A 25,866-nucleotide genomic window follows, 5' to 3' on the forward strand; every position below is an offset into this window, starting at 1 on the left:
AGAAAAATTAAAAGTTTTGAAAGTATTATTTGCCACGTGCAGAAGCATAACATATAATTGAATTTACTATATACATTATGACCCTCGGTTCGCGGGGGCACTTTATTTTGTTAATCGCAATACACAAGATTCGTTGGGCGCCAGCCACTCGCTGTGGCAATCTAAAAGTGAAGGAAAAGGGGTAGAATCGGGGTCTTTACAGGGGATGGGTCTCGTGGCACTTCCGTCCGTACAATCTTCGCGGGGGAGTTCCCGGGGAGGACTGTTGGGGGGAGGGGGAATTTCAAGGGTCGGGAAGGCTCTCAGGAAGGTTCACTACGTTACGCGTTCGAGAATGGGACTAAAAAGGGTCAAATGGGAAGGGAAGGGGCTTGGACGAAATCGCGGAGTACCGTGCGCGAACGAAGGGTACCCGGGCGCAGAAATACACGGTCGGAGAAGATACCGTTGCCGGATTCGCGGGTCAATATTATACCGAAACAAACTATACTCGATTTCTATACTTAATGTTCGCTATCGTAACGCTAAGCGCCAATTGACGGCTCGTCGTCGCCGCAGGGAATTTTTGGAGAGGGCATTGGCCGGTGATCGGGATCGGTAGGGCTGACGGGCTCGGCGATTCTGGCTACGGGTACGGTGTCCTTTTGTGGGGCACTGAAGGATCGTCGTCGGCCTCGGGACGGGGTCCTCCGGGGTTTAGGGTTGCAGCATCGTTGTCCAGTTTTTCCGTTGCCCCTACCGGCCCGATACCGGCGGGTGGGAGAACGGGATAGGGGTTAGGAAAGGGGTATTAAGGGACAAGGGCGTGGTGGGCGAAAATCTGGATTATTGTAACGGGGGGGGGGAGCACTCGTGCCACCATGTTACAACATATAATAATAGTAAATGAACATCTTGTATTTAATTTTAACAAAAGAAATTAACTCGTAACAAACACGCATGTGAAACCACCATGCTTCATACAAGTAGAAGAACGCAGATATATAATATATATAGTAACAAAACATATTTAAACGTGTATAGGGAGTAAAGCATTACCACAACAGAAAGCGATAAGAAAAGTTTGTTTTTTTTCAATTTACGTTCAGTTGGATATCTTTATTCCCGACTGTAAAATGAAGTAAATAAAATTTTGGAGTACAGTCAATTTTTCAAAATTTAATATATACATAAACTACATTTCTGAAAATTGCAAAATTTTATAGTTTCGAAGTTTTAACATTCAAATTTCAGAATTTCATTAATTGTATCTTATTCTTTCTAATTCGAGTATATTTCTTTACCCTTTGGTTATAAACGAAGTTTCAATATTTATTATAGTACGATACATTTAACAATAAGTTTTTAACAGGATTGTTTTATCGCAACATCATAACGAAGAAAATATACTTTCCAATATTAACAAAAGTTACCAAATCTAAATGAATGATGAATCGCATAAAATTTCAAATAGATGATTGGACTGATTGGCGTGGAAGAATATTAAAGTATTGCAAAATCTAATGAATGAATAGAAAATTTTAAATTGGAATTGGAAATTTGATCATCTTCGCGAGATCGATGAGGAACGTTCCAGAATGGTCAGCATTATCGGACCACACGAGTGATGTTTCGGGTTTACATCCGGCGGTTCTTAGAAATAAAGGCGATCTGTAATATTCGAAGCGTGGGGCCACGTTAATTTCAAGAAACGAATTTGTTATATTAACTATCTGAGTTATGTCGCCAAGAGACAGACTATCTTAAAAGCATCAAAGACCGTTTCTACGTTCGATTAGGGAGTCCCCAGAATGCCATATGCATTTTCGAATCACATCCGGTCCATGTAAGAAAAAAGATGAAAGAAATTTTGAAAAAATTCCTGTTCGGAATGTAGCATCGGTAAGTTTTGACCGATGACCGATTTTTTTTTTAATAATCCTGTAATTATTTACGTAAGTTAACATATTTTATTCATGTACTAGCTGCGTTACCCGGCTCTGCCCGGGAATTTTACTCAACTATTATTATCCCTACTTCCTTATTTCTATCCCCATTTCCCTGTCCCTATCCCTACTAATATATAAAAGTGAAAATGTCTGATCGTTTGTTCCTCTTCACGTTTAAATGGCTAAACGGATTTTAATGAAATTTGCACTATTGGACTGCTTATTCTTTCAAGATGGACATAGGCTAATTGTAAGTCATATTGCGATTTGTTATGTTTTTGTCACCGCGATCGCAGCGCTGTCTGCCGGATCCAATGTAAAACATTCCAAGATCAACAACAACTTAAAAATAAAAAATTAATTAAAAAAACATTTTGTAGTGGACCGAATTGTGAATCTAAACCATTCTCGAATCCACTTGAACACACACAAAAAATTTCATCAAAATCGATCCAGCCGTTGAGGAGGAGTTCAGTGACATACAGACGCACAGAAGAAATATATATATAAAAGATACTCGCCATGAAAGCAGTTTTTTGAAGAAAAATGGTGATGCTGCGGCTTTCCACCGTTCCTCTTAGGCCATTCTCAGGGGGAATGACAATGTAGCCGCAAGGGCTTCATGTATACTTACTTACATACGTGTTGGATGTCCACTATGACGCGCGACGTAGTGACTACGTTTATGCGGGAAAATTTGAATTAATATTTACTTCGTCATTTGTACTTTCTAGTTGGTGAAGGACCGAGCGATGTTCGACCCCTGCGTCGCGAATGATTGCCGGATTTCTCGCGTCCTTCCACAGTTGTAAATCTCAGAATAGTCTCGATGGCTATCAGTCCGTCGCGATGCGTTGTTTTGCCAAATTGATTTTGAAACAATAGTTCAAAGTTGCAATAGCTTAATTTTCTACGATTTCTCAGTCACGAACGCTTGACCAATTGTAGCGTATAAGTTCGAACTTTGTCGTTGATCGAATAAATCTAGTCGAAAGAATCTGATGAGTCTTTTTCATTCAAAATTTATGTCGTACACCGAACAAAATTTGTCATGTCCAAACAGGACGTATTCCGAATTGGACATATTCCAAAGCAGACGTATACCGAGGTACCACTGTATTGTCTTCCATTAAAAGTATATTGTCTTTATATGAATTAATATGAGAAAACACTACGCGGCCATGTTTTAATATGATAGAAAATGGAAATGCGCAGTAGAAGCACACTTTATGTCCTTATGTCATGATGTGACATTTCTATACTTCCTAACTTTGTAAAGTTGTAATTCTTGTTATCCGCCTATTACCTATACTAAACCTATTACTGGTTTAACAGAATTACCCTACAAAAGTAAAGGTAGGTATCAATGGTAATCAACACAAAACATACTTTAATCTTACTATAATATATTTGGTATTAGGACATTCTATTGACAGCTTAAAATATTACGCATGTATCACATATTATACATATGTATGCAACGAATAACTTCATCTCTGCTTTTACGTATACGTGCGCGTGTGCATGTGTAACGCATGCATACCTACATATGCGTAAACGCAGCTAACACAACGAAAACGGTCATCATGCGTAAAACACTATCATCACAACAATTCCCTCAATAAAGTTCATGGTGCACCATACTTTGTGCCATTTGCTCATTGCATGTCCAGTGAATCTCTGATAAAAATCCATTGACTATAACTCGACCATGACTAATCTTCTCCCAACACTGGTAGGTTTTATTTTTTTTTTTGTTTAATCATTTTTTTTCTTCGTAACTATACACCGTTTAACACTTTACAAAACTATATACACTAAAGCTTTTTATATTCTATAACATGTTCTCAAGTTTCTAAATAGTAACATCTTTCTCTTTTGTTAAGTGTAGCCGCCAGTTAAGTGAACATGATTCAACATGTAAATAGGCGCATTCTGCGGTTCGCTAGTTGAATTACAAATTCTCTAATACAAACTTCGTATCCCTTTAAGCAGCCGTGTAACGTCCATTAGTGATTTAGAATGTAACAAACAGGATGTGTCTTTTATAAGGATTTTCCACGTTCACTGGGGACTTAGTGACACTCCTTTGGTTTTGACTAAGATTACGCCTTCATTGCTTTTTTCCACTATTTTCATTGATTCAGGTACCAAAAGACTCCTTGAAAATTAATCCTTTCAGAGCTAGAATATTCAGCACTGACGTGTGTGTTATACGATATTTTGATATGTTCAGGCCTAGGATAACAGGTGACTACTGGTAACTTAATGATAACTTGGGTAGATTTACCCAAGTAGGCCCAAACTTGTTAACACGTTCGTTTCTGTACTTAATATTCAACTGGACTTGAATATTAATACTTTATCTGTGATGCGTTGTGAAAAAGAAACTTCAGCGTTTTACAGTACGATGTATTTGAAATTCGAACTTTGCAATGTGTTAGAGAACAATTACGTAGACGCTACTCGTATACATATACTGCTGGATGCATAAGAGTGTATACCCTCGTGATTAAATCAGGCTTCCCTAGCGAAAATAGCGATGAGTTCAAATTTTCAGGGTAATTCTACGGCTGAAAATAAGACAAAAATCAAGAGTATCGAAATTACATGGAAAGCTTCATTCTCGAGAAAAGTGCATTTCAAAATCAGTTTAAGTACACGTGTATACTTAACTAATAACCGATGTTACCGATTCCACTATAGAATGTTTCTGTGACTGTTTCTAAGCATTAAACGTGTAATAATTAATGATAATAAAGTAGTCATTGCATTGTGCTTAATTTATTATTTATTTGTTTAGTATACATTTTGTAGACAAGATATTGTTAAAAATTGTTTACCATTTTCTCGTACGCAGAGTTGTAGTTTTCGAACTAAATTTTATCTTACTGTTTGCTGCGTATCCTAGATTTTTATTTTTTTTAAATGTTCAAGATTTACGATGTCTTCAGAATTCTTTTCACGTTTCTCCACAGATAAAAATCGAGAAAATAATAAAAAATAATCCATAACATCGGTTATTAGTTAAATAGACGCGTACTTAAACTGATTTTTCTCGAAAACGAAGCCTCCCACGCAATTTCAATGTTCTTGATTTTTGTCTTATTTTCAGCCATAGAATTACCCTCACTGCATTTGTACCATGACTTTCAGACCATTCGATGTATATATTACAATGGGGTCTCCTCCCTGACATCATCGGGAACGCCGAAGGAGAAGGCGGAAATCCGTGACATCATCATTTTCTCTAAGGAGCCATGATTTGATCGTAAGTGTACGTCTTTTGTAATCAAAAGGTTAACAGGTATGCTATTGTCTTTCTGATGTAAGTAGATCTACCTAAATAAATTCGAACATGTTCATCAACTACCTTTCTAGTGTGGTCAGATCTACTCGAACATTTTAGTACATTCACTGTTACCTTTTTAGTGGCAATAGATTTATTGAGTTCGGATCAAACGTGTTAATGTGAATCAGTAAAAATAAAAATTGAATAGGATTCGTTAATAAATCACGATGTTTTAACACATTCAATGCGACTTACGCGACTAACGCGTGCAAACACTGTTACACAAGAACGATATTAAAAGTGTTAACACGATAAAGTTTGTGTTGGATTGAGTGTATTAACTGTTCATCATCTTGAATTTTTACAAGTTTAATTTTGAAAAGAAAATGTAGGTTATGAATATTTTTTTTCAGAAATTAATACAAATTAAAAAATAACCGTTGAAAATTGGTATCTTTTGTAATGCAATAATAATTTCCGTAGAATTATTTCGTCTATAAAGAAACAGTAGCTATTACTGTTAGCATGTCGGCTACGGCTCACGCCAAGTGCATGAAAGGTGCTTTATCATTCTTTAAGAAATAAAAAATGCCAATTTTCTTATTTGATGATGAACAATTCTTTTAAAAGACGTGTATGGTTTCGTAGCGCTAAAATAGTTAGATAAATAGAACATCACAAAAAAAAGAACATAATAGTGGGAGGACTATGCCGGTTCTAAATCACTTGCGTGAGCACTTTTTTTTCCTGACTCAGCATTAGCACTTTTGTTGCTGAATCAGCAGATATACCCCGCCTCTCTCCTTCCCCTATGGCCTTGACATTCAATAAGAAAAAATAATTCAATGCCATGGGAGGAGGAGTATCTTAACACAAGCGATTTAAAACCGGCATAGCCCCTCTACTCATATGATTCGTTAGTTCGGTGCAACCAGAAACTATATAGTATAGTGCCCGATCAATAAGTAGGCGCCAGATAAGTGATCGTCAAAACCTGTTCGCGCTACCATACACGTGCTCAATCTACTCTTGTCACTAAGAAATGTAATATATAAAAAAAAAAGTTGTACTATGGACCTTCAGAGGTCCGCGAGCACTTATCAACAGATCATTGAATATAAAGTACCAAGCATGGTAGTGTTTCCTAGAGAAAAGATCCTTCTTGCGCATAGTCCTTCACTTGTAAAAGTGTTATTATTTTTTTAAATATTGTATTCTAAAAATTGAAATTTTGAATTTCGAAAACTTGAAATTTGAGTTTTGGAATTACAAAAGCTGAAAGCTGAATTTCAAAAGTATTTGAATATCTTAAACTTCTGAACCTTGAAATTTAAATTCTGAAACTTTGAAATTTGAAGTTTTACAGAATTTTAAACTCGAATCTAAAATTTGGGAATTTTACTTCTTGAAATGTAGGTTGCAAAACTTTAAAATCTGAAATTCGAAAGCTTGAAATTGTGAAGCTTAAATTTTGTAATTTTTAAGTTTTTAAATATTGAAATTTGAAAATTTAATTTTAGGAAGCATGAAATTCTGAGATTTGAATTTTGAAATAGCAAGTAGTGAGTCTTTTTCCTAGGTCGTTATTTCCTTTCGGAAATTCTACTATGTTCCGTACTGTATATCAGGACTGAGCAATATCTTCCCCACATCATCCCTCTCCATGCTCCGCATGAGTATGGTGGGAGTCGCTGAGAAGTGGGGAAAGAAGTCGCATACGGCTCGCGAGCCGCAAGTCTGCCAGACTTGCTCTATATTTTGTTAGTTCTGAAAGTGTATACGGAACCTCCGTGTCTTCAGACTAGAAACTTTCCAAAGATGTTTAATCAACCTGTGTCATTAAATACCAAACTCTCCATTAAAAACTGTCCCCCAGTGAACGTGTTATTTACGTCTAAAAACTCTTGATAGTTTTGTGTCTACTACCTTTCTAATTCCTCGAATCTTCTTTCAATGATACACAACAAAGTATTTATCGTTTGCTACATCAATATACAATGTCAAAAGTTAAATAATTTAAACATAACAACATATTAGGACGTTGCATTAAGCAGCCATAGCTTCTCTTTCACTCGTCAGGGATTTTAATTGAAACTTTCGATACAAGTTTCTCGTTTATCTCTAAGACTTACGCTTCAGATAATCGTTTACAAAAGGACTCGAATGCGAAACAGAGTTCTCGAGTAACAGAAAGAGAAAAGCAGCAAGTTTTAGAATAAACGTAGGTGCAATAGGGATAACTACTCTAATCTCTCATTTCTAATAGTAATTTCTTATTGTATCTTTAGCACACTCGTTAAGACGATGCGACGATGAATTTGACTATAGTAGACTTTGTTATATTGCCGTATAAACGACTTTTTTCACTCTTGCACTTCGTGTCATGGATAAAATGAGCATTTACAGCCTCATCTATGACCATATAACGAGAGTCTACTATGTATATATAATGGAAAATATGCAGATAAAATACAATGGGACAGGTTGAGAATCGCTGATACCTTGAATCGACTATTTTTTCGCCACGTAAATGGTACTTAAAGTTACTCTTCTCCTTTGTTTTTTCAAACGAAATACTGGGACAATGCTGGCTGGTACTCTAAAACTTTAGTCCTAGACTTTGTTGCTTGCATTTCGGGTGGGATGAGGAGGGGGGGAGAGCAAATTTCAGGTACATTTTCAGTCTTTCAGTGGTAAACGTGGCTCATTCTCATACATGTCAAATTTGTGAGGATTGTAATTCATTTTCCAAAAATAGGAAAAGTTGGAATAAAATTGTAAAGATGCACGAAGAATTTCAAATGCGTCATTTTACTAATAGGTTTCCAATTTTTGATAAATAGATTAGCATTAATGCTATCAAGAAAAAGGTACAGTAAATTCTCATTACATATATTGCCATTCCTTATGTTCCTGGTTAAGCGAATTCTTCTTCACACACTTTTCTATGCAGACTAATAACGCTTCCTATAGCTTTGTAATCGGCAATATAACGATAGTTTAATGTACTGAAATTTATTTTCAATTGGTTAAAATAATAATTTGCGCTGATTGTTCTGACATTTACTCTTTACTTCTTGGAATGTGAAAATTGCAAACTGTATTTGAGCCAGGTTTACCTATAAATTATTTTATACTTTAAGTTACATTTGTACTATTGACGAATCTATAGAGGGACAAGAGATACGTTCTGATTATTTCATTTTAAATACAATAAACGTAGGTAAAGGAATTATTACACCTAAAAGCAGCTAACGATAGTTTTTACTTACAAAATCAAAATCTTCATAACAAATCATAGATAACTGATCACGTACTTTTTTTGAAAATTATTGTGTATGTCTTTAAAATGACGACAAAATATTGATGAAGGACACCATTTTTGGATAAATAATTTATAACAATAAATTAATACTTTTTAATCGCCAACTAAAAAATAATTGCCATCTGATATACACAATTATTAACCATTAATACCCAAAGTTGCATTGGTACAATTATATGTAACATTTTGTTGCGATAGCGCAACAGGGGGAGAAGGGTTGACAGGAGGGTCATTTAATCCCTCAACTAAGAAATTACAATTACCTTTTGTTTTTAATAAATACCAGGGTATTTACCTTAGTTTTAGAAGATGGTATCGGGAGTAGACCTAATACATATTATCACGATACTCATAAAGTACAAAAAAAAAAAGAAAATATCGTTTGACCGCCTTATCAGACAATTATATTGTTTAATTATGTCTTTTTGGGTGACTTTATTCTGTTTACTATAGGTATGCACACGTTACCCCATGAACAGTTATTAAGTGTAAATGTTTACTTGGGAGATTTTATTTAATATTTATTTGTAAAATTTGAACATTTAAATTTTGGAATTTGAATTGTGAAATTTTAGAATTTGAAGTATGAAATTTTGATATTCTAATATTTGTGTAATTATGAAGTTAAATTTGGAAATTTGAATTTTGAAATTTCGGAATCTTCAAACTGTAAAATTTAATTTATTCATAATACCTGGTAACTCTTGAATATTATAACAAATAGTAAATCTCCCTCCCCTATATCGCCCTTTTCATGAGAACAGGGATGGCTAACTTCTCCGCTGTGAGCTATACACTTCCACCATCGGTTACTTCATTCTTCCACCACTTAAGTTCCTAGATATAAACAAATGCCGTGTAGCTCACGATCACGGTACGAACCAGCACTGCCAGGTATAGTCCCTCAAGGAGAGATTTTTCCCCTTCCGTTGCCATCTATATGACATTGGCACTATTAGCCTGTTTGTGCCACCTATACTAATCATTGCTGTGTTCAAATCGAATTAGTATGTATAGCTCTATAAGGCGTCATTACTGATTTACTCTTTTTTCCACCACTACCTTCCCCTTTTATCCCTCGATCTCGTAACGTTGGTAGGAACAGCGGCTTCAAACCTACACTGAGGGTTTCTTAGCGAAACAGGCAAGTGGGCGAAAGAGTCATATTACAATACTTGTTCGCTTAATACTCGCGTCCGGGCTCTAGCGGCTTAAATTTTTAAAAGCCAATTATTAAATGGACAGCCAATGAAATGCGTACTCTCCCCGTAGTTCGCCCGTCCGATTGGATCGTTACCTGCGCGTGAATAAGGGGTGTTCCTAACGTGCATTAACCAAGCAGTTATTAAGCGAACGAATATTGTATATGTGTCTCACGGATCATCAGTTAGCAAGGCTTGCCTTAGGAAAATCTACTGTATTCTATACTATTCCATCTTGAAACTAATACATTTCCAACCTATGGAAATTAATGGATCAATGGCAAAATCTCAAAAATAAATTAAAACCAAAAGGCGTTTAACACGTTGAATGCCGTAGGGGTCAACATTGATTGGCATCACTAATTATATGTGCTCCAATAATTAAAAGAAAACGATAGAAAAATATTATTTTCAATAGTATTGCTATTCTATTAATAATGTAAGGTACCAAATTAAAAGCTGAACATTTGAAATTTAAAAATTAACTATTGCTATTCTTAATAGTTAAAGCTTCGATACGTTTCGTAACAAATGCTCATTTCCACTGTGGCATTCAACGTGTTAAGGATTCAGAATACACAGCGATCCTCTCTATTGTCCCTGTAATATTAGGATATTCGAATAACAATAAATAAAATTCACTATCAATAATTAAACCATGTATATGTACCATTTCACATATAAAATGTTTATGCAAAAAGGAAATAAAAATAGTTTCTTTTTTGATTTAAGCGTACTTGGGAACAAGATTTGCGTAAATGAATCTCTATCCACAGTCTTCATTTAAAAATAACAAAAATAAAAATAAAATCAACAGTTTGTGAACAAGATCCACTTATACAATAAAACTGTCTTTTTAAATATTACCTTTAACGGGATTTCCTTAATAGATACTTACCTACAATCGTACTCTATTGTGATTCGAATTATTACGTACATTTTTTTTATAGATTGTTATATATATACATGTATATATATATTTATGTTGTTTCCAACTATCTATCTTGAATAAGAACGTTTACAATAGTTAAATTATTGAGCTCTCGATTTAACAGTACGATCGCTGTGAGTATATAGGTTAAATTTTCTTAGGATTAGCCTCGAGTACCCAAATTTTAATGGATGATTCCTTTTCATTTTCAACAATTTCAACAATTTTTCAGTAGTTGTAATATTTTATAACACAAAAAACATAGATTTGTAAATAAATAACAGAAATTATGAAGTTAAATAATTTATAAATTTTTATTGGTTAATAAAACTTGTTTAATTATTGATATATTTAAATATCAATCATTGCTACCAAAATTCAGCTGATTATTAATTAAATTTAAAAAATTACAATTATAATATTTCTTAAACTGATAATATCACAAATCTTTTTAAATTATTGATGTTCAAACTTTTTAAAGCTTAAATTTAATAACCTTAGAGGTTAATAATTCCAAAAAATTAAATCTAAAAAATTCGAATATTATTAAGTTAAATTTAAATTCTGTCGAATTTAAATTTGGAAGCATTTAAATATTAATGATTGAACGGATTCTTTAATATAAAAAATTTTTTATTTAAATATTAGTAATTCAAAAAGTTGGTACACCCTAAACTTTCTATTACTTTTCTTTTAATAAATCAGTAGTCAATTAACTTTTATCAAAAATTATTTATCACTTAAAATATTTCAACTCGACCCATGTTTATATAATAATAAAGCTGACATTTTTCAATTAAAAAAACACTGATACACTTTACAATTTCCATCATTATATTCCCATCTTATTTTCATTCCAAGTAAAATCTTCACCATATTAATCCACGGTCCAATCAATTTTTCCAGTCATAGACAATTATCAGTTTATCAGATTATACTTTATTGTTTTAAGTATAATATATTCAACTTTTCTGCACGATTCACGGGAACAATGAAACGTAATTAAATTTAGAATAAGTATAAGATTATCTTTCTACATTTTAAAATACCACGAAATGTATCTATTATTACGTGTTACAAGCACAAATTCTCTAATAACGATGGGACAAAATTGTTACTTTATTATTTTACTTTACTTTTAGAGAACTCGATACTGGGGCAGTAACAGTACCGAGGACCCATATATTACTAACCTTAGAAACTGTTTTTTTTTTTTTTTTAAGAACGACGTTTCAATATTTTATCCTTAGACAATAAACTGACTCATTAATACTACTTTCTTTTCTTCTCGATGTGTGTCTCTTTCTCCCAGTTAATTATTAACAACAAATTTATGTAATTAAGTTCCTACAATTGAAGCTTCGTTTTCAAACGAAGAGCGTTATCAATTTCAAGATACAAGCCAGCTAACGTTAAATATTTGTCATTATAATAGGAATAGACACAAATGGCCGTTGGATAATCGAGATTGCCCACGAGCACCCAGCGGCCCGAAGGGCAATTTCGTGTGCACACTTGTCTTTAGACACTTATTATGTACTGGATCAACTAACTAACACTTAACGACAATTAATTCTCATGACAACGAGCTGCTTCTAAACCATTTACATTTTTAATATTTCGTATAACGTTAAAACGATGCACTGTATTTTTTATTGTAATTAATATTAAGTGACGTGCGTTGAATAATAAAATTAAAAAATATATATGTTTTTTGGCTTAAGAATTGATATTTTCATTCACGCGCTGAATTGTTTAAAAAAGTAAAAAATTTGTATAATATTAAAATTAAAGAATTACTATTTATTTAATGGTATTAAAGAATTTTGTGATCAGTGGGAGCGGTCAATGGGCTCACGGTTGACTGGCACCCTCAGAGCACATCTTTCTATTTAATACATTTTTATATTTTTCTGACTAAAAAAATTAATTGTTTCCCGAGGGGCATGTCATAATATTGAATAGAGGAACATATTGAATTATTTTAAATTACGATTTACCGTTCAGCAACATAGACTCCTACAATCTTTTTAATTTTGTTTCTTTCAGTTAAAATCTAGTACATATTTTAAACAAATAAATTCAGAAAAAAGTGAAATACAATTTCACGTGTATTTATATTGTTGCTAAAGGGATAAAAGTGGCGAGAATTTTGTTTTATATTAGTATTAGTTTGAATGTACTGAATTATTGATTCAATATTTTTCTTCATTTCATCTTTAAACAACTCGATCTACCTCTCCTTCAGATATCATTGACAAGCAGTTTATTCAATTTTAAAAACTGAAAGGAAAAAAATGTAAATGAATCGAAAGTCATCCTTAAGAATTCGGGCACTCGGACTTACAAGTAAAGTGAAGTAAAATAGAAATTGAATCGTGAATGCTTAAGCGTAAAATGTAAGTTTAGTACCGATGCCAAGTTATAAGTAACCTAATGTCGCATAGGTTTTCACGTAAGGTGCATCCACTCTACAGTTTTCCCTGAAACAAACAGCAGGCGTCAAATTTATTATTATATTTGTATGAAACACTTATGGATATTCTGCAGCTAATGATTTACGTTTAAGACCATGGAAATACAAGTATTGGGATAACTGGGATTTTTTTTCTGAAGTGGACCAGGTCCCATAACCCTAGGACGACGGACCATGAAGAATTTTAGGCCTAATTTTAATTCAATTTCGTATTTCATATTATTTTCGTTTTCTAAATTTTACATTGTTTCTTTAAAAATTACTCTTCCAATGTAATTATTTCGTTTTCAAGGATTAACTTGAACGACCGAAGGACTATTTTGACTAGTTAATAATAAATAACATAAATCAGTATTAGCAACCTGCGATAAAGGCTATTTCTGTCTTTGGTACTGTTTAGTACTGATCCATCTTTCCTTACCATTACTTATCTAGTCTAAACGGCCCTTAACCAATTAACTGCGTTCGACGTGTATACACGTCAATCCAAAACTTTATTTCGGTGCGGTTGACGTGTATACTCGTCGTGTAAAATAAAACATTACCATTTACTATAAAATCTCAAAATTTCAATAAAAAGTAATAAAAATGTAAATTGATGGTATGTTTCCTTTATATTACGAATAAAACTGCCATGTATTGTATAAAAAAAAAGATTGATTATTCTCTTCAGTATGTAGGATATTCCCTGTACAATGTATGTATTACAATACTTTATACAAACTGAGTTGATTATTTTCCTCAATGCATCTGGTATTCTCCAAATTGTTTGGTATGCTTTAATGTATATTTTAACTTCTTAAAATTATTTTTATCTTTAATTTTTCTCATTTATGAATGTTATTATTTTTTGACAATTTTTAAGTTTTTAATAATAATAACGTTTTCAACAGTGAATTGTTAATTCTTTATCCAATAAAATGTAATCCCTTTTCGTTTTGCTTTACTCTTTTCGTAAAATTTATAATAAGAGCATTTGCCCTGCGTTCGACGTGTATACTCGTCATTGTTTGATTTTAATTATGCACCCCGTGAAGGATTTTTCAAACTAAATTCCGCAGTTAACTGGTTAAAATCCAACAGAAGTGACAGCAGCACCATGGATGAGATAGAACTGAAACACCAAAAAGTATTTCCCGTTTTTTGGATATATAGCGTTTTTTGGGAAAAATTGTAAAAAATATTTCTTCTTTAGAAACTTATTTTTCGTAAGATTTTAAAAATCATATTGCAAAATCGGGATGTATACTATATTGGTTAATTGTACAAAGCATATTTTGGAATAAGAATCATGAAGAAATATTGCTACTTCACCTCGGTCTTGGATAAAAAAAAATTGAATCTTGCCATTTCAGCTATCTGCGTCTCTCACAAGGAAGATATTTTAAGTGTCCACCTCTGATTTAAAGGACCGAAAAATAAGATATACGTGTATTTTTATTTTGGCCCGTTTTTATATTAAGGGGATGAAATAACCCCCTAAAGTTTCGGCTACAATCGGTTATTTCGAAAACTATCATAGATAGAAGAAAACTTTTTAAGGAAAAGTTTTATGGCTTTTTATGAACACATAACAGCTGGCCAAAAATTTGGTAAAAAATGATTTGTTTATAACAAAAAATTGGTTTATAACATTATTTCAAAAGAAATCACAATTTACATAATAACAAGAAAGAACATACATTTTTTTCAGAATCCATTGATGTATTATACATACCTATGTATATCAGATAACCAAGGAAGTTCTATCGGCCGAGCATGATTTATATCATATGACTCAAAATCGATATTAACGCCATGAAACAGCATCAGTGAATGCATAAAAAAGTGATACTTATTACACACTTAACAAACAGTAGACAATTAATCATACGTGTATACATATATGTATAGTTCTTAAACCATCATTCATGCACTTTGCACTTTCTTGGGAAGTTTTGCCATTCATGCACGAGTCACTTGATATTTTTGTACGCCTAACAATAGCAGTTTATTAAATCATGTGTTATATTTTGCGAAGCTTTGCTAGTTATACTTCGACAATTGGTTGGTTCTTTAGTTAAATCCGAGCGTTCAACGTGATCCTAGCATGGATTGATTGGAGTGGACACTGTGAACAAGATGTACATAATGCGAAACCAAAGGGTAAAATACTAAAAGGTACCGCTAGACGAATCCAACCTCTATATGTTTATGGGTTTAGAGTTTAGAGTGTGAAAGAATTATGTTAAGCCGAGTATCGACTTGTATCAAACGCCCATATCGTATCACCGTTTCGAACCCTTTTGAAGAGGCAGACGTTGCCTCGTTGCATGCCACGGCGTGCTACGGCTCGGACAATATTTCTTCGTTTCTTGAAAGAAACTCCTTTAAGCCGGGTATCCACCAGTATCAAACGCCCGTATCGTATCACCGTTCCGAACCCTTTTGAATAGGCAGACGTTGCCTCGTTGCATGCAACGGCATGCTGCGGCGCGGACAACATTTCTTCGTTTCTTGATATAAACGGGTAGGCAATAGGACGGGGCCACTACAGGCGAGGAGTTTCGTTTTGCTGCGTGCCGTTCCAAAGGAACGGAGGCAACGGATCCATCCGAAAAATTTGTCGATTCTTTGCTGTTGCATCGAAGGAAAGGTTCATGCGTTGGCACTTGACATAGCGTTTCGTGCCGTCACTTGGGTTTCAATTTATTTGAAATCTTGCGGTATTATTGGATTCATTTCAAAAGCGATGAAATTATTTATGAATTTAATCTAATTTAATTTAGACAAATTGTATCGTCTAAATATATTTAAACAGATCAATTATCTTCGGTGCTACGCTGTACATAAAAGAGCAATGTTAATAATCACCTGTGTGATTATTGAAAAAGGACAATGTTAATTTTTCAGAGATTTTTCCGTTGCCGAGTATCGAAAGTTCTATTGGTCTGTGATACGGAGGCGAAGGAACGGGCCGATCCGAAAATTGTCGGTTTCTTGTCGTTCAAAGGATTGGTTCGGAAACCACTTGAAACGTAAAAACAATATACCCAGGCGAAGGCCCGAAATGCTATGTCAAGTGGAAACATGACACTTGAGGCACGAGATAATATGATTTGGAATTGGATACATCAGTGAGATAATACTAATGCAACGACTGAACTTTGTTATTTTTCATTTTTTTCTTAAAAAACTGTTACCAAGATATTTGTGACGTTTTTCTGATTAAAATGATACCAAACACGATATGGTTTGGATAATTACACTGAAGAAACAGCATGCAGCAAATCGAAACTTCTCGCCTATAGGAGTTTATTTCAAGACACGAAGAACTATTGTCCGAGCCGTAGCACGCCGTGGCATGCAACGAGGCAACGTCTGCCTATTCAAAGCCGGGTATCCACCAGTATCAAACGCCCGTATCGTATCACCGTTCCGAACCCTTTTGAATAGGCAGACGTTGCCTCGTTGCATGCCACGGCGTGCTACGGCTCGGACAATAGTTCTTCGTGTCTTGAAATAAACTCCTATAGGCGAGAAGTTTCGATTTGCTGCATGCTGTTTCTTTAGTGTAATTATCCAAACCATATCGTGTTTGATATCATTTTAATCAGAAAAACGTCACAAATATCTTGGTAACAGTTTTTTAAGAAAAAAATGAAAAATAACAAAGTTCAGTCGTTGCATTAGTATTATCTCACTGATGTATCCAATTCCAAATCATATTATCTCGTGCCTCAAGTGTCATGTTTCCACTTGACATAGCATTTCGGGCCTTCGCCTGGGTATGTTGTTTTTACGTTTCAAGTGGTTTCCGAACCAATCCTTTGAACGACAAGAAACCGACAATTTTCGGATCGGCCCGTTCCTTTGCCTCCGTATCACAGACCAATAGAACTTTCGATACTCGGCAACGGAAAAATCTCTGGAAAATTAACATTGTCCTTTTTCAATAATCACACAGGTGATTATTAACATTGCTCTTTTATGTACAGCGTAGCACCGAAGATAATTGATCTGTTTAAATATATTTAGACGATAAAATTTGTCTAAATTAAATTAGATTAAATTCATAAATAATTTCATCGCTTTTGAAATGAATCCAATAATACCGCAAGATTTCAAATAAATTGAAACCCAAGTGACGGCACGAAACGCTATGTCAAGTGCCAACGCATGAACCTTTCCTTCGATGCAACAGCAAAGAATCGACAAATTTTTCGGATGGATCCGTTGCCTCCGTTCCTTTGCAACGGCACGCAGCAAAACGAAACTCCTCGCCTGTAGTGGCCCAGTCCTATTGCCTAACCGTTTATATCAAGAAACGAAGAAATGTTGTCCGCGCCGCAGCATGCCGTTGCATGCAACGAGGCAACGTCTGCCTATTCAAAAGGGTTCGGAACGGTGATACGATACGGGCGTTTGATACTGGTGGATACCCGGCTCAAGAGGGTTCGGAACGGTGATACGATACGGGCGTTTGATACCGGTGGATACCCGGCTTTAGGCGTCTCTCCGATGATGTGCTGTTACATGAGTACGATGTAAATCTTCATTTAAGAAATAATGTAATTAAGTTACAATCACTTGTACATACACAATCAACTGTCTTCACCAAGATATAAAAAATTGTTCCAGTATGCTTGGTACAAAAGTGGGTACACAGAAAAAAATCAGGAGATTTTGTAAATCCTGTAGATTTTGCTTTCGAACAGAACACACAAATTACATGTGCACTCTGTGATGAAATACCGATAATTAGATGCTCTTGGTGTAAGAAAGCATTTTGTTTAAAATATGTTTTTCATGAATATCATTTCTGCGATAAATATAAATATTAGATACAGATGGTAAGGAATATAATAAATGTAAATTAATTTCCGGTATTAGTAACATGATTGGTGCAATTATATTTCAAGTGTATGTTAGGTATGTGTATGTCGTATAAATTTATTAACTGAATCATTTTGTAAACTGCATGCATTTTATGAAAAATTCAGATAATAAATTTATACGACATACACATAGCTAACATACACTTGAAATATAATTGCACCAATCATGTTACTAATACCGGAAATTAATTTACACCTATTATATTCCTTACCATCTGTATCGTATATTAATACGTAGGTGCTAAAGTAACCTTTATTAATATTATAAGCTATAAATAACATTACTAATGCCTAGTATACATGGTAAATGCCAGATATCGTAATGGATATTAAACGTACATCCATATCTGACATGACCGCGATCCAGCGTGTTTGCGCGACGCATATGTAATATTAAAATATGCAAAATGTAAGAGACATACATAGTGTATAATACATCAATGGATTCAGAAAAAAATGTATGTTCTTTCTTGTTATTATGTAAATTGTGATTACTTTTAAAATAATGTTATAAACTAATTTTTTGTTATAAACAAATCATTTTTTACAAAACTTATAGCCAGCTGTTATATGTTCATAAAAAAATCATGAAACTTTTCCTTAAAAAGTTTTCTTCTATCTATGATAGCTTTCGAGATAGCCTATTGTAGCCGAATCTTTAGGGGGTTGTTTCACTCCCGAAATATGAAAACGGGCCAAAATAAAAAAATATGTATGTCTTATTCCTCGTTCCTTTAAAACATATCTAAAACTCAAAACAATCGGAGGCGGACACCTAAAAAATCTTCCTTGTCAGACAAAAGCATGTAGGAGAAACAAGAATCATTCGGAGTTTCTCAGTTTCACCGCGTGAGGTCCTCAAGATCAATTCGGACTTGGGCGGTCACTCCTGTTGACCTTTATTATTGTTTTGAAAATTATTGTACGTTTAGCTTTTAATTGCACTGCATATTGCATTTCAACCAAAATATTTATTTCCATTAAAATAATATTTTACAAGAGAATCTTAGAATTTTATAATTTTAGAACCTCAGAATTCTGGACCGAAAGTTTTAGAGTTTTGAAATCTTTGAATTTTAGAGCTTTGGAATTTAGAAATACCGGAATCATAATATTCTTAAATAAGAATTTTGAAATTTTGAAATTGTGGAATTTGGGAATTTTCGAATTTTTGAACGATGAAATACTAAAATTCTAAAATTTTAGTATTGTAGAATTCTAGAATTTCAAATTTCAGATTTCAGATTCTTTGAGTTTTAACATTTCAGAATCTCAAAATTTTAAAATGGTTAGGAGCTCAATGCTTGGGGGGGATGGCTACTCTGGCTCTTACCTATTGTAGTTACGCCAGTGGATATGAGAACAAAGTGCGTGAGTGAGCTGAATTCAGACTGCAGAAATAAATGTTTAGAGCAGGCATGCATAACAAGTAGTAAAATGGGTACGGATATCCGAGATTACCCGCGTACATAGTAACGGGCACAGACTCGAACCAGTTCTTTAAGAGTGAATAGTCCACAGTAAAGTACCGGCCCCGCGATAACGCGGAATTTTCAGTCTATCGTTTGACCGCCGAGCCCACGATATTGCGGGAATTTTTGCCTGTATGTATGCATGTCTTACACATCGATGTGTGTGCACATTTCGGTTTTGTTGCATCTTTGAGTTTTGTTAAAGGGTATATGTCGAATATTCAATCAAAATATACTATTTTACGAAAATGTATAACATTTTTAATATTTTCTTTAGCTAATCATTTTTCAGAGACAAGCAAGTGAGGCCGGCATTCAGGCTTTTAGTGGCTGATATTTAATCGGCGTGCAATATGTTAAGAAAAGTACGTGGACTTTGAGACACCCGTAAAGCGACGTCTGCTCTATCAAAATGAAATCTTAGAACTTAATCACGGTATAGGAGCTTGAGTGTTGCCATTATGAAAACAGCATTGTGTCCTAATGCAGTGATGGGCAACTGTGACCACGTGGACGATTACTGATGAGCAATCAGTTTCTTAATTTGAAAATTTTTAATTCCTATAATTTTCAAATTTGTATATTCCTAAATCGAAAAATTGGGAAATTTGAAAGTTAGAAAGTCTGCAAATTAAAAATTTCTGAATTATTATATTTTTACATTTCTAAATTTCCAAATTATCATATTAGAAAACTTGATAATTTGCATGTGCATGCTGGGCCCCATGAGCGGACACTTGATTTACCCATCACTGTTCTGATGTTTCAGTTCACATCTCTTTATTACGACTGACAATGAGCTGACACTCAGTCCTTATCATGTTAACCCTTGAAAGACCGGAGGAAAAGGAGCTTCTCGAGCCTACTATTCATAAAACATTGGTCTACGTTCTATTTATATTGTTGGCCATAAAAAATTACTTATATCCTTATAATACTTGACCAAAAACATGACAAACTTAGGTGGGTTCAGCAAGCGTAACGGCTTTTGCGTAACGGCTCGAGCCTTGTTCTTTCCAGGGTTAACACTTATAAAAGAGAATTATACTTACTCGTCTTCCCACGGGCACACTTCGTTAACGTTATTGTCACGCTTTTGCTGAGGTGTTGTCTCACTAGTAGGTGCCATTTGATCGTCCTGTTGGGTGTCCGGTTCCCAGACAGGAACGACTTGTGCCTCTTCCACCGATTCCTTCATCTCCATTTCCGCTTGACTTGAAATTGCAGAGCTTTCTTCTGTAGGAATTACTGGATCGCTTTCCTCAGCTTCCGGTTCTCGCTTTTTCTCTTCTTCCGTCACCTCTACTATGCCCTCATCATTCGCTGTTTCTTCGGGCTCGATGATTGAGCTGTCGCTTGGCAAATCACCCACAATGGCGCTGATGCTTATCAAAGGAGCTTTGGTCGCACCTTTAGTCACAGATTCCTTTTCAAACAGCGAAACCTTTGATCTGGTTGGCTGAGCTTCAAGCACCTCGGTTACGCTTTTCGTGGATGTGTCTGCTCGTTCGGTGGCCACGTGAGAATACTCGAACGAGTGCTGCGGTGACGGATAATTGCAGAACGAAGTGGATGGCCTGCCGATCTCTGCCAGCTTCACTCTCGCGCTGGTGGATCCGATTGAGTAATTTCGCACTGTCATTGCGCTCAGGCGTTCAGTCGTTGTCGTGCCAGCTACAAGTCATTAAAATACTTTATTATCACATTTATACAGATATTTTATTTGTAACGTTCAAATATTATTGCCAAAGATATTATAATAATACACACTTTATTTCCTTCATAAAGGAATTCATAAACGATGTTGCTTATAGTAATATTGTAGAATTACAATTAAAAATAAATTTACTTTGGCATATATCGTGGTTTCTTGAATTATAATATCTATCGTTTCTCAGTTCACTTTCATTGTCAAAAACTATTTGAAGTATACATATACAGTAGACTCTTGTTATATTGTCGCGGACGGGGCTGTTAGAGCGGAAGAGTCAAGCATAACAATTCCTATTTGGAAGGGGGGAATACAGATAGAAATGTATATATTATCCACATAAGTTATAATAATGGAAGAGTGGTACTAGTATGTTTAGAAATTCGTGTGAAGATCAAATCGCTTACATGACGATATAAAGAAGTCTACTGTATTTAAAATCTATAATATTCAAATAAAATAATATTTTTAATAGGAAGCCAGCAAATTAAGTAAGCTTATTTTAATAATCTGAACTATAAAAATTTACCTTGTATTTTAAACATTATTTTACTTAAACTTTATAGCATCTATTATTTTAAACAATATTTGAAATATTTATCAGAATTTTTTATTCCTTTCACTAAATGATTAATATAAAATTGCATTAATTATAGTAACGTCTGGACCTCCAAACTCAACACAAAATGAACTCCCAAGAGCAAGGATAAGTTGAGATAAATATTGGCGTAGTGCATGCATGCACATGCAATTGCCTATATGGCGCTCAAGTGCCTCTATACCTATTACAAACCTCGTTACTATTAAATAATTGGTTCAAATCTATGCTCGCAATAGGACCTCGTAAGTGTGCTCGCGGGCAACTTCGGGCGTCCGTGCCTGAATTTTCAAACGCCTTTTGGTGTCATTCAAGTGCTAATATGTTGCTATTAATCTATTTCCAGAGGATAAAAATATTTTTAGTATATACATATAGCAAAGTAATGAACACGGTAAGCTTCCCGAGGGAAAATGGTAATATAAGAGAAAAAAGCCCGACTATTCAGTAATAATAACTTAAAACTTACTAGCAATTATGGTTCAATTAAAATTTTAAATTTAAGATCCCAAAGGTTCAAACTTTCAAAATTTTCATTTTACAAATCGGTATCAAATAAAATTTCCTACGTAGACGTTTATACCTGAGTGGTGGGGTCTTTCTCTTGCAAAGTGCCATTTTCTTGGGAAATTTAATATCTAGGCTTTTTTTCTCTCTCTTAGGTACTGGCATACAATGCTAAACCTGACTCATTGTCAGTGTAAATTTGGCCTAAGACGGGCATAGATAGATGTAGATAGACCTTTTCAGTTTCTTCAGGTCATATAAACCATTCATAAACCAAAGTAAACTCCACTTTTTTGATTTTTTAGAATTTTAGTGCCAAAGTACTTGACTGATGCTTAACTTTTTATATTTTGTCAATTTCTCTATATTTTGTTTTCCAAAGTTAATCGATTTGACAAATGGACAGTTCATATAGCGCAGCTTTTGAATTCTATGTCATAGAGAACGAGCAAGAAGTCACTTGAGACTGCATGGAAAGAGCTTCAGTCAGGACATACATACAGGGTGTTCGACAACAGGTGGGAGATTATTTAAGGGGTGATTCTAAGGATCAAAATAAGACGAAAATCAAGAATGACAAAATAGCGTTTGCAGCTTTGTTTTCTAGTAATTAACGTTTAAAAATTCGAGTAAAAAGCGCCTAAAACCTGCAATCTGCCCAGCACAGTCGACTGAACGTCAGGTCAGCAGGGGTGGGTACAGTCATAACCAAGAATCATTGAATAGTAGAAACTTACTTCATGCTATTCTGTTTCTTGGTACTGCAGCATTCGCCTTTCTCTTCTTGGTTATGACTGTACCCACCCCTGCTGACCTGACGTTCAGGCGCCAGTGCTGGGCGGATCGCAGGTTTTAGGCGCCTTTTACTCGAATTTTTAAACGTTAATTACTGGAAAATAAAGCTGCAAACGCTATTTCGTTATTCTTGATTTGCGTCTTATTTTGATCCCTAGAATCACCTCTTAAAAAATTTCCCACCGTTGTCGAACACCCTGTACATCAGGACAGCATAAATCAGGACATGAACACAAACAGTACTACTTTCCGGGCTTCGTTATGTGCTTACTTCAGATCCAATAAATATTTACCTGTGCTAGCACTATGTTGCAAACTACAAGATTTCCGAAGATGTTCAGTGACTTCTGCCACCGCTAAACTGACGTCAGACGATGAACTACAGGAATCCAGCTGCGTGGAGTTTTTCCGGGATGGGCGTGCAAATTCGATGGATTGCGACTGCCCGTGTAAATTGCTTCTACCCTCTTCAAGTTGGCTTTCAACCGGCGACGTTATTCCAGACAATATCGAATGTTGGGGTGCGCTGGAATCCGTGGTGTGCTCTATACTCGGACCCGGCACTGCGTCCCATGGGCATACGTCGTCCATAGGGCGAGCTATCGCTTCCGACGTGCCAGCATCCCTGACAACATGAACTTTATTATATGATTTAGTTTTCACTTTTTCCTCTCTGTCAACTACCATGTCGATGTACTATGCACAGTGTTCAGTATGTACAGTATTGTTTCTTTAACAAGGAACATCGACGAACTGTCACCTTTTAATTTTTATGGAAATTTAAAAGTTTATAGAACACTGGAAGATAATTGATACGTATTTTGTATTTTGTAATTTAGAAATATAAAATTTAGAAATTTACATGTTTGGAAATTTGATTATTTAAAAATACAGAAATTTCACATTTTCCAACTTCCAACTGTTCAAATTTAGAAATATGTATAGAGTTTAAATTAAAAAATTGAGTACCCATCACTACTGCGAGCATAGCTGCCTATCATTGGGTAACAGGTGACGACCCGGGTCGAATCGGTCAGCTACCCGACACACACGATCTTATACTCAAGTTACCTGAGATAGTCACGCTTTATGTAACACCTGTTTGAATCCGCTCTGATTTCTTTCGTCTTGTTCCGAGTTCAATATACCGGGTACCCGCACATTTTTACTAAGCTCTATTGCTAAGATATTCAGACTATTTATTTGCTTATCCTTCTAATCAGTTATTTAATCCATGATCAGTGAAGTTTGGGTCAATCGAGACTCAAGTTAAATGTATAATTTTCAAACAAAAAAATTCATATTTTTGAAGAATAATTTTTAAAAGAACAGTGTAAAATTTAGGAAACGAATATTTGTGAAATACAAAATAAAATTAAAATTGAAGCTCTCTCCATGATCCATCGTCCAAAGTGTAACATCCCGCCGAAGATTTAATAATAAAAATTATTATCTTTATCATTTTATAATTAATTTTGTTGTAATAATTATCTCGTAATAAATTATAATATTGAATATAACGATACTTAGTCGATAATAGTGTTTAGTTGATAGTGTTAAGTCGGTAATGATGTTTAGTTGGTAAAATAGCGCAACATTAGACAGCGTGCACGCTCGCGTTAGTGATAAGAGTGGGGATGATTACGTCAGAAGGAAAGATAGCGATACTTGCAAGACACGTACTAGAAGGAGAAAATCCGGTAATTTCCGCGAACAAAAGTCAATGTAGATAAAACTGCTTTGTTAGTAGAATTTTGGTATAAATAGAGGCATGCCACGCGCAGCAAAATCTGTCTGGTTTCGACCACGCTCAAGTACGGTCTCAACCTAGGTCGAATACAATTAACACTCTGGTAATACAGTTACGACCAAGGGTTATCTCAGCACTATCTTACTTAGGTAGAGCAATAGCTGCCCAGGAAAGCTGAGAATCCCAGGTTAATTCTTTAGTATAGTCTTTTATCAGTAACAAGGTACAGGATTCCACGATAGACCCGCGTGTGCTCTACTCACGGTTCGCAACGGGTTTCCTACGTGTCAGGTTCGCTATCAAGCTCAATGAACGAGTGAAGAGCAGAAGCTCCTTGGATGCGGCCTATCAGTACACAGCTTTAACATTGCTAGAAACCGACCTGCGGCCTGTAGAGAAGACTCCAATAACGTTTGGACGGATCCGAGCCAATTACTGATTATAATTATTTCCAATTAATTAAATAGTTGATTGATAAAACAGAGTGATAGCCGTACCATTAGATTAAGTCGCGTATTATAATATTCAACTACTAATAATATAATATTTCCTTTGTATTTTTATCTAGCGCGGACTCGATTGTAATACTAATCATATTATTCTCTTTTATATTTCCTCTCTAGGGCGGAACCATTGTAAAAGATTAATTGATTACTAATTAACTAAATTCATTGCTATTTAATCTTTAATAAATTAATGATAAAACGCATGAATGTTTGGATTTTACTCCTTAAGCGCACACCACACGGACCTATATCCCAGATAAGGTACACGAGTCGCTTTCTGAGGGAACCGCTCTCCCTCTACGTTGGTGCAGTAGGAAAGTCTCATTTCGGGACATTACAAAAGATTAAACAGTTTGAACGCCCTTTAAGTTTATGTACATGTTAGCGTCAGCACGTGTGCAAGGGTTGACACGTGGCAGGGTCGATGCATTTGGGGCTTTGACCTGCTTTTCAAGGATTTCTCAGGATTCTTTAGGCAATCGATACCCCGAGCCAT

At 34.9% G+C, this 25,866-nt stretch overlaps 1 protein-coding gene across 4 annotated transcripts in view; it reads right to left on the reverse strand.

Moving 5' to 3' along the window:
- Positions 1 to 11,850: 11,850 nt before the first annotated feature.
- The window catches only part of LOC114880009 (regulator of G-protein signaling 9), a 132,014-nt gene continuing 117,998 nt past the window's right edge, over positions 11,851 to 25,866 (reverse strand). For all 4 annotated transcript variants that reach the window (XM_029195537.2, XM_029195536.2, XM_046285588.1 and 1 more), the window contains 3 exons: positions 23,408 to 23,739; positions 20,556 to 21,177; positions 11,851 to 13,161 (listed from right to left, as the gene is read on the reverse strand). In XM_029195537.2, the coding sequence (XP_029051370.1) occupies positions 13,101 to 13,161; positions 20,556 to 21,177; positions 23,408 to 23,739 (1,015 nt within the window). In that variant the 3' untranslated portion in view covers positions 11,851 to 13,100. The remainder of the gene's footprint in view (positions 13,162 to 20,555; positions 21,178 to 23,407; positions 23,740 to 25,866) is intronic.

This window comes from Osmia bicornis, chromosome 1 (assembly GCF_907164935.1).
Source record: "Osmia bicornis bicornis chromosome 1, iOsmBic2.1, whole genome shotgun sequence".
Classification (NCBI taxonomy): Eukaryota; Metazoa; Arthropoda; class Insecta; order Hymenoptera; family Megachilidae; genus Osmia; species Osmia bicornis.